This window comes from Hevea brasiliensis, chromosome 4, assembly GCF_030052815.1.
Source record: "Hevea brasiliensis isolate MT/VB/25A 57/8 chromosome 4, ASM3005281v1, whole genome shotgun sequence".
Taxonomy (NCBI): domain Eukaryota; kingdom Viridiplantae; phylum Streptophyta; class Magnoliopsida; order Malpighiales; family Euphorbiaceae; genus Hevea; species Hevea brasiliensis.
In genome coordinates this window covers 24,394,618-24,405,337 of record NC_079496.1, presented here as the reverse complement: position 1 = coordinate 24,405,337, position 10,720 = coordinate 24,394,618, and the positions used below count along the sequence as shown (strand labels likewise).

General features: G+C 33.2%; 1 protein-coding gene across 1 annotated transcript; it reads right to left on the bottom strand.

Moving 5' to 3' along the window:
• Nucleotides 1-601: 601 nt before the first annotated feature.
• On the bottom strand, nt 602-6,956 carry LOC110670128 (serine/threonine-protein phosphatase PP2A-2 catalytic subunit). The gene is made up of 11 exons (XM_058145625.1): nt 6,626-6,956; nt 4,991-5,047; nt 4,740-4,823; nt 4,227-4,298; nt 2,673-2,744; nt 2,377-2,417; nt 1,807-1,873; nt 1,451-1,642; nt 1,270-1,359; nt 1,076-1,183; nt 602-990 (listed from the first exon to the last, which is right to left on the bottom strand). Exons 1-11 carry the CDS (start codon nt 6,716-6,718, stop codon nt 925-927), a joined length of 942 nt encoding a protein of 313 aa, XP_058001608.1. The 5' UTR covers nt 6,719-6,956; the 3' UTR covers nt 602-924.
• Between the last annotated feature and the right edge of the window lie 3,764 nt (nt 6,957-10,720).

The window sequence follows — 10,720 nt, the reverse complement described above, 5'->3', positions numbered from 1 at the left end:
CAATTACGGATGACAGAGTTATACAAAAAAAATAAAAATAAAAATAAAAACATCATTCTAATCAAATTTAAATTTAATTAATATTTTCAAAATCTAAATTTTATTTTAAATTACATAAATCCACTCATATTATCCGAATGATATGCCAATCCATTGTAACTCCATATATTTTAATTAATAATTTATATAAAATATTTAAGATCTATTTATTTGAAATATAACACATATACATATAATTTACAAATATTATTATAAAAATATACATGTTATAAATTAATTAATTAATCCGAATTTCAAATCCACCCAAACTCATTCAAACCTAATTATAAACTAGGTAAATCCGTCTCAACAAGGTTCACTCAGATAAGTATCCAAACCCCCTTGCCATCCCCAATGACTACTTAAACATTGCAGTTCTAGCAGTTAGTTTTCTGAGAATTGCTAAATGTTAAAAAAAAAAATACATACCTTTTCGTGTACAGGAGAAGTGTAAAATGTGCAAAGAAAGACCATGTAGAGAACAATGGAAGCTGATATTGGAGAATAATTAATTAGAACTAAAGGAATGAAAAAAAAAAAAAAAAAAAAAAAAACACCCATCGTAAGTCAAATCATTGTCCTTCTACATATCCCCAGATCAACATCCCTTCTACAGAGATGAAAAAAATTCAAGAAAATGGGATGAAAGATGCCACATTGTTTGCTGGAAATGGTACATATGCAGCAATTGCTTCCCAGCTCCACTGATTCCTATTGTGGAACCAGGGCATCATCAATACTAACAATCAAATCAAGGAAGCCTGATTTTTTCGCCGCCTAACAACCACCATTGCAATTATAATCTTAAATTTGAAAAAGCCCTCAACACAAAAACCAGCTAGGAGGCAATAGCCAGGGTGATTCATGACTTGCTTCCAACTTGAATCATAGGAAGTAATCAGGCGTCCTACGGGTCACATCTGGCTCTCCCCTCCTTGGAGCAGGCTCAAACTGAACACAGAAAAGTTAACCATTTTTAAGACATTAGTTTACACCAAAATCGTGGAACAGAACATGCTCAATTATCGAGACCAACCTGAATGAATGTGTGACCCTTGCAGTCGTCAACTTCCAAAATGGATGCCATGTTTCCACATCGATAGCAATAGTTAGGTGCACTAAATATAGTAACCACCTTTTGTTCCTGCCACAAAATAATGGATATCAACTAAGCAAACTTCCAAGATCCAAGCATAATACTCATCACTTGATGCATTGAATGAAACTTACATGACCCCAGTTATATCCTTCCATAACCAGCTGGTGAGCTCTGGCAATCAGCTTTAAGTTGTTCGTATGGTTAAATTGTTCAGATATGTCCTAAAGAAAATAAAAATCAGCACATGCTGAAAAATACTTCATGCCCCAGGAGAAACAGAGAACAGCAATGAAAAGAAGGAAATTTTATTACTTGGCCAAAAGTATATCCCGCGCCTCTTGGTGAGATGCCCCAGCCACAGCGGTCATCAGGATCAGACCACAAAAGATCACACATGGGACCCTCATGGGGAACTTCTTGAACGCGATCAAAATTACGTATGTTGTCAAGGGTTTCAATGGAAGGGGATAATCCACCATGGAGACAAAATATCTCTGATTCAACCTTTAAGGGAAACAAAACGAACATATGGCATCACAAAAAATCAGATCACTGAATATACTAAATTGCAAATTCTAAACATTAAACACAAATGGACTAGTCAATTTTAAAAATATAGGTTAAATACTTTGTTAGTTAATATTTCTTTCACCTCCAGTAATACTCACCAATGCTGTCAGTGGAAAATAGTCAAACAAATCTGTAAAGATCTTCCAAACGTTGGCATTGCCATACCTGCAAAAAATACATGAGAATATTACTTAATGCATACTTGCAAACGAAAAAGCGACAAAATTATCTGAACATAACATGGACAAGTAATTTACAAGTTTAATATCAGAACTGAGAAAATGTAACATTAAATTGGCACTCCATTGATGATCCGCATTCACTACTTTGAACAATGTATTTGTTAGTAAAGTTGCCACATTTATCAAACATGCTAATTTGTTATATACATAAGGACCCGTAATCCATTTAAGGCAAAGAAAACCTTTCCCGCCATCAAAAGACTGAAACTAGATTGTCTGGTTGCCTCTCAGATTAGGTATCACCTTGTCCAAACCCATGTTCAAACAAAACGAGCAACACATCACCCACATTGTCACAAAGGAATCATTATATTCATGCAAAACCATCTGTGTGAACCATCAAGGCAATTACAAAACTTCCAGAAAAATCTCAAACTAATGAAGTTATAAAATATTTCATTACACCGTGAATTCAAAGTAACTCACTTCCGTAGGCATTCATCATAGAACCCATAAACTTGAGTAATCTGAAATGGGAAACCAAAAAAAAATGTCATCAGAACAGAGATTCACATAGTGATCAGAACAAAGATTTAATGAAGACTGGTTTAAAAAAGCATGGAAGCTCAGAAATCAAAATAATTTTGAACAATTATATGCAACAGTTCAGAGAACAACACCAAAGTACAAACCGAACGTCATAAGTAAATTGATTATAGATCCAAAATCAGTTCTTCAAGCTCTTCTAGGAAAGAATAGCAGAATTGCAACCTCAAGCATACCTGACGACTTTCATGATTTCCTCGTAGAATGGTAATTCGTTGAGGATAGCGCACCTTCAGTGCTACCAAAAGCTGAATAAATAAATTGATAAGTTGATTCAATTCACAGTAAAAGATAAAGCTTCAACATAAACAAAATTAAATAAAATAAATAAAATAACCCTTTTTTTTTTTACAGTCTCTGACATGGTCTCAATCATTGAAGTAGATAGGGGATGTGAGGAAGATGTTAGTCATAGGATCAAAGCCGGATGATTGAAGTGAAGACGTGCCACGAGAGTTTTATGTGATCGCAAGATTCCCAATAAGTTGAAAGGAAAATTTTACCGTACAGCCATACGACCGGCCATGTTATATTGTAGTGAGTGTTGGGCAATAAAAGAGTCGTATGTGTCTAAGATGAGAGTTGTGGAGATGAAAATGTTAAGGTGGATAAGTGGCCATACTAGACTAAATAAAGTTCATACTGAGAGTATTAGAGAAAAAGTAGGCGTGGTGCCAATTGAGGATAAGTTGAGAGAAGGGAGATTGAAATGGTTTGGTCATGTGAAGCGCAGACATACGAAGGCTCCAGTTAAACAAATAAAGCACATTAGGTTAGAGAATAGAAAGAAGGGAATGGGTAGACCTAAACTGACTTGCAAGAAAGTAGTACAACATAACCTAGAAACATTATCCATTTCCAATGATTTAATCCAAAATCGTTTAGAGTGGAAAAAGAGAATCCATATAATCGACCCCAATAAATATTTGGGATAAAGACTTAGTTGAGTTGAGTCACTGACATGGTCTACGTAGCCTAATGCTTTCTCGTCCAGACCCTTTAAGGGTCAACATTTGACATTTGTTACACCACCACCGCCCAAGAGTATAAGAAATGTAAAACCAACTTCAAAATTGAAAGAGCAAAATTTTATCAATCATGATTCTCAATCATGGCAAATGGTTAAAAAAAAAAAAAACAAAAAAAAACAGAGAATTCAATTACTCCACCAAATACAATTTTATCTATTCTAATTCAGTTCAACCCCAATGTCCTTGCACAGAAACACAACATATAGCTACAAATAATCGATGAGCTCAAATTTGAAATTACCACAGTTATGTATAACTCAAAGCACATCCAGTACATAAACCAAACAAAGCAACAGTCGCTATGTTCTAAGGTCAGAGAACAGAAGCACAAGAGCTCAATATGTTATTAATGTAGAACCAGGAAATTTAGGGACCAAAACAAACAAATTCTCTATAACAATGAGAATCATAATCTAAATTTGTTATGTGAGTGATGATGAGGCAACATCAACTAACAAAAGTATTACCAGAACCTAGAAACTCAAAACTTACACTGATTACTCATTATACCAAGTTTCTCAATTCATACCTCAAAAATAAGAAATACAATTCCATTTACAATTACAACTCTAAAATACATTCTGCTGTATTATTAGCAAAGAACAGAGCCAAAGAAATAATGCAAGAAAACTCTTGAAAGGTGTTGCATTTAAAACACATGAAAAAGAATGGAACCAATATATAGGAAGCAACACTTACCGTTACAGTTTCAACTGAGTAATAGCCACGGTCAACATAATCTCCCATGAACAAATAATTTGTATCTGGACACTACCACAAACCAAAATGAAAAAAAAAAATTATAGATCAATGCCTAACAGAGCAAACCAGAACGCCAATACATAAAATGATGATATTGATTAGAGGCTTATATTTGCAAACATGAAAAGATAAGCAATGGGCTCAGGAATATCTAGACAGCTATACACTGCACATAACATGAAAGTTGTAAAACCTTTTAATGAAGTGAGAAGCAACCGTTAACCAAAAACATAAATGAGGTACTAACACTGTAAACAAAATGAGGAGACAAGACAATGAACAATTGGACAAAGAAACACGGCAAGTCAAATGTATCAATTTTCTTGTGATCATGAAATGAAGAAAAGCCCAGAGAGTTGCAACCCTTGGCAACGGCTAATTTATAAAAGGAGAAAGAAAGGAAAAATAATAACATCAGCTCTAATAATACTGAATCAATCAGACAATTACCTTTCCTCCAATTCGAAAAAGTTCAGCCAGATCATGGAATTGACCATGGATGTCACCACATATTGTAACAGGACTTTTAACCGGCTGTAGAGCAGAATGTCAAAAAGATTAACAACATACAGGTCACTTTTTCAACATCAATAATAGTGCAACAGAGTATGAAGAGAAGAGAAAGATGAATACATACAATTACACACATCTATGGGCACAAAAAGAGATAATAGTAGTGACAAAATTGAGAAAAAGAATACCTGAACGTTGCTTTCTTCCATCAAAATCTCCTTAGCCTTTTCACACAGCATCCTTACCTAAATCATAAAAGTGTTATCAACGAAAAATTCCCCGAAAGAATTAATGAATATGATAAAAGACATTCTACTCCAAAGTGACAAACTGCTCATTTAAATAAATAAATAAATAAAACTTTTATAAAATCCATGCAGGAAGGAAAAGTGAAGAACACAAATGACATAGATATCAGCATGCAATATCAATAAAGACAAACTGTAAAATAAAAGCTCTCATCCAAGAACAGTGAATAGCTTACTAGGAGATGCTTACAGTTTTTGTGGTTCCGTAAAGCACAAACAAACCTTAAAACTCACTCATTCTGAACATCTTTCTTGTGTGAATTTATAAGATAATAAGAATGTGCCATCATTTTGGTGAAAATTAAAGTTTTTAATTTAAGTGGAGGGTTTTTTTTTTTTTTTTTTTTTTTTGGGGATGCAGAATCCCCACAAGTAAAACCAATGCTGTAATCAACATTCTGTTTAGAATTTTTTCCAACTTGCAGGCTGCAGCCAACCTAGGTTGTCCAAAATCCACTACTTTTTAGGCAGGATTGACTTTAGATCCATTGTGCACATAAGTTTCATTGGGTCCAGGTACTGTCCTACCCAACATCATTCCACAGAATCAGGTTTCACTTCATGCACATCAAAAGATGAGAGAGAGAGAGAGAGAGAGAGAGAGAGAGAGAGAAGAGTGTTTGTGAAGCATCATTCCTACAGATTTAATCAAAATGTCCAGACACAATGGAAACATGGACAGTTAATAACCCCCAACAAATTAAGAAGAGATATAAAAGTAGACATCAAATAACATGGTATCAAAAAATGTCTTTAGAATTACAGAAGTCTGAAGAACAATAATCCTATCTTATAAAGATGACAAGCAGCTTCCAATGTACAGAGAAACAAATTATCTACCACCATCACAGCCCAAAGGAGGAATTGCAAGGAAAAAAGACACTTCTTGAACCAGATGTGTTCCCCGATTATCTCACTTTTGTATCCTAGATTTCATTTCTTGAACTCCAATAGCATCCTAGATTTTAGCACTTAAGTACCCATCTTGAAACCAAAGATAATTAATCTAAATTGCCCAAATTAAAATTCGCCTCTAGCAGACTACATTGCCCAGAAAGAATTGAACAAAACGGGCATTAGTTTTCAAGTTAACGCGACGCAGAGATACGTTAATTTAGTTACAGCATCTAAAGAAGCCCAATTCGACGAGCAAAACTCAGTAACCTCGTTTCAATCACCCTTTCTAAATCTAGTTTGAAGCTGTCAAATCGAAACCCATCAATGGATCCAATTCCTTCAGCGCCAAATCTGCTCCAAACTCCCTGATGCCCTCATAATTCTCATCCAGATCCCTCAAAATTAACGCCAATCACATAAAGAAAACAGATCACTCCACACGGAAGGCAAAAGAAAGAAATGAACAAATTCCCAACCTAACTAAAGCAAACGGTAAAAATCCATTACGGATCCGAACCATTTCCTTGAAAAAAAAAAGCATAAAAATTACAAACTTAAAAAAAAAAAGCCAAGAAAAAAGAAAAAAAAAAAAGGAAAATTGAAGATTTAGAAAAGTACCTCTTGCTCAGATAAAGGCTTGCACTGCATGAGCTGATTAATCTGCTCATCAAGGTTTCCATGAGCGTTCGAAGGGACCGAATCCAAGCTCATCTTCTCGTTGCTTCTTTATTTAATCAGAAATTGAGATCCCTTCGATTTTTGCTTCTACTGTACAAGCTATCCCCAGATTATTTCTCCTGAAGAAGAAGAAATGAAGCCCTAGATTTCACTCTCTTCGAATTCCAAGAGATATAGAGAGAGAGAGAGGAAGCGAAGGAAAGAAAGAAAGAAACAGCGGTGGTGAAGAAATAGAGAGAGAGCGCCCGCTCCGTCCCCTTCAGTTCGATAATCACCGCTCCTTTTTCTGTGTTCAGATTTTTATAGTTAAATTCGTTTCATACAAAAATTATACTTAATTAAATTAGTATATTATGAAAAATAATATATTAAAAAAAAACCTCACATTGCTTTGAGAAATATAAAATGTAAATAAAATTAAAATTTTATTTTAATTAATTTTATTTCTAAGGTTTTTTATATATTATATATAATATTAAACTTTTAAAATAAAAAAAAAATACTAATAATTAAAAACAAAGCATAAAATCCTAATAAGTATGAACAGAAAATAATGTTAAATTTTTAATACATAAAGTAGGAATATTAATAAATAAGTATTTTATAATATATAAATATTTAAAATTAGTAAAAATTACCTTAAAATGTTTATTAATAATATTATTTATTTACTGTTTAATAAGGATAAATATAGATTTTTCTTTTCAAATTGAGCATCCAAGTATCTTTACTCTTTGTTTTTCCTCACTCTCTCCATGGTTGATAATAAAAAAAAAAATTATAAAATTACATGCTAAAGAATAATAGTCATAAAAAATAATTATAAAATTTAATAATTATCTTAGGCGAGACTTTTTGGCCACTGTATTAACTTTCGAAGGGACATCACACTTAGCTCTTCTCAAGGATGCCATGTCCACTTTTTCTTCAACAATGGCCATCATCTTGTAATTAGAAAATCAAAGAAAAATATGTCAATCATAATACTAATTGAAAAAGAAATATTTCATAAATTGAAAAAAACAAATAGCAATGGAATAAGGAGTTCTATAACTATGCCACATTTATTGTGCCAAACTTTATAATTGCAGCTTTTAATGTTGCTTTTGCACTATGACAATGCTCTGTACCACCATCCATTTGAATGATCGATTTCTTTGACTACAGCTATCCAGGTAAATTTTGTTTCTTGATAAACATATTAAATGTATTTATCAAATAAAAAAGTGTAATTTTCCTAGAAAGATTTCTTTATATTTAAATTAAAATATAAAAGTACCTTATATGTATGTGGAGTTGAAGCAAGTGAAAAATTAGATTGCAATTGATATGTCTCTCTGATTCAATGTTAATGATTAGTTCTACCTTATTTGAAACCTTCGTTATGATTCAAAAGTGAATTTAAAAACAGTGGAGGATTTTGTAAGGGTGTGTAGACCCTTATTTTGTGATAAGTATGTGCATTGAGGTCGTGAGAAACCCGATGATGAAAAATTATATGACTGTAAGATGTAATTGGAGGCATGGAGCTGAATTATTAATTCCGTGGCATGATCTTGAAAAAATAATAATAATAATAATAATAATAATAATAATAATAATAATAATAATAATAATAATAATAATAAAGTTTTAGGGAAATTAATTTAATTAAATTTAAATAAAATTTTATTTTGTTTAAATTTAATATGGGTAGTTCTTAAATGGATCTAATTAAGTTTAATTGGGCTTTATGGGCCTAAGAAAACCTAGTTAGAAATTTTAAATGGGACCCATTTAATTATTTTATGAAAATTAAAATAACAAAATATATCTCTCCTCCTTGGCTCTACTCTCTCCTCCTTGGCTCCACTCTCTTCCTCACTCCCTATTGGTGTCACCCCCTTTTCCTCTCTTTCTATTGGTTAGAACACCTCACCTATATTCCAGTCTCATCCAAATTCATCAATCCTAGTCATTTAAGTTATCTGAACTTTATCACACTAGGACTCCAAACCCTATCACACCTCTTCCTCGCTCCCCATTGGTGCCTTCCATTTTTTCCTGTCTTCCTATTGGTTGAAACACCTCACCCATATCCCAGTCTTATTCGAATTCTGCAATCGTAGTTGTTTAAGTCATCTAAACTTTGTCATCCTAAGACTCCAAACCCTATCACACCTCTCTCCCAAAACCCTATAAATACCCCACTAGAGAAGGGAAGAAGGGATGATGGGAGGAAAGAGGAAGAGAAAATTTAGAGCTATAGGAAATTTAGAGATATTCAAGACTCTTTGAGTTCTTCTTTATTTTTTCTTTTCTTCAAAAAGATTTTCATAAAAGATTTCTGGAAAGTCAGTTTTTATTGTTTTCTTTTCAAGATCTATGCCACACAATATTTTAATTCTATGCTCTTTGTCTTCAATTTATTTTATATGTTCATATAGATCATGTAATCATGTTTAATTTGAGGGGATACACAACTCTGCACATATTTAGTTTCTGTCTCTCGTACTTTTATTATTTTTCTTTATTTTCTTTATTTTTTATTACAAACAAAATTGGTAAGTAGCCCTAAGGTAAGTACCAAAGAGGGCATTTGCGCAGAGCTTATATGGAGCTAAACGGGAGTAAGCCAGGGATATCATTGCCATACTAGAAGAGAAGACCATTTTTTAAGGGTAGCTTGCCCCAATGACAACTGCATTTACCAACAGGTAAGTAACTCTAAACTTATCGAATAACCATTGGCATGAAATTGTAGTAATAATAGAACTTTTATTTGGTAAATTAAAATTAACTTTGTTTTTTAATTTAACTGACTTTTGCATGTAATTAATTTAAATAAATACTTTGTAAATTAAAATTAATCTTGTTTGTAAATTAAACTAACATTGGCATGTAAATAAATTTAATTTAATATTTGGTAATTGTAAAATAAATTTGCATGTTAGAAATTTTTATTAGGTTGTGATTGTTTGAACCTTATGTGATATTAAAATAAATTACACATGTACATAATTAACTTAGTTCAATTATCCTTAGGGTAACTTGGTGAAAATTAATTAATTAGATTAAATAGAAACATAGGGTTATTTGAAATTGAATTTGTTTGTAAATTAAATTCTCAATAATAAATTAATTTTAGTCATCTGGTAAATATCATTTAAATAATTAGCAACCCCATTGATAGGAATTACTTGTGCATGAAAATTGTGTGTAAACAACAACCCTTTTGTCTTGCATGTGTAGGATTAGAATTGCATTTTTTAGGATGAAGTTTAATAAAGGAATAATAAACAAGACTTCTAGAAACATTAGTAGAGGACTGGCACTCGAATCAACAAGGTTAGACCAGGCGTAAGGGGTGCCTAACACCTTCCCCTTACGTACCCACTATCCCAAACCTAGACATTAGGCTATGGTAATGACGGTTGTGGAAACTCTGCAAGGAGTAAGTTGCCATTCATGACCCTCGGAAGAAACACTGAATATGTCCCGGTTATTACCCAGGTGGCGACTCCTGTCTATCTATGCCTTCGTGGCATAAATCCTTAGTACCGTGGTAGTGTTATGGGAAGACGGCACTTACCAGTGGTTTGATTCTATTAGGATTGTATGAAGTGCATGTCTAGGAAATGCTGTCTAAGGAGGTGGTATTTAAGTGAGACCATTGTGACTCCACCATCTTTCCTAGGCATTACCTGGTGCATTTTATATAATTTTAATGGATGATATTTCGCCTCACGCCCCCTCTCCCTACAGTTTGGCGACTCCACTAGGGATTAAATGGATAGTTACTCCAACATGTTTCTATTAGTCTAATATTATTCATCTGTTAAACTTTTTGCATTGCACTACACTATCACACGAATCACCCTTACCCTTTTTAGCCCTGTTAGTGCTAGCCAAGGAGACCATAGTTCTACTCGAGCTATGATGAATTGGTGAATACTAGCACCCCCATGCCCGTACCTTCGAGTATATAAAAGAGCCACAGCTCCGGCCGTTGTGCTTAATGGACAAGCTCTCGCATGGGTGACCCTTTTCCTACCC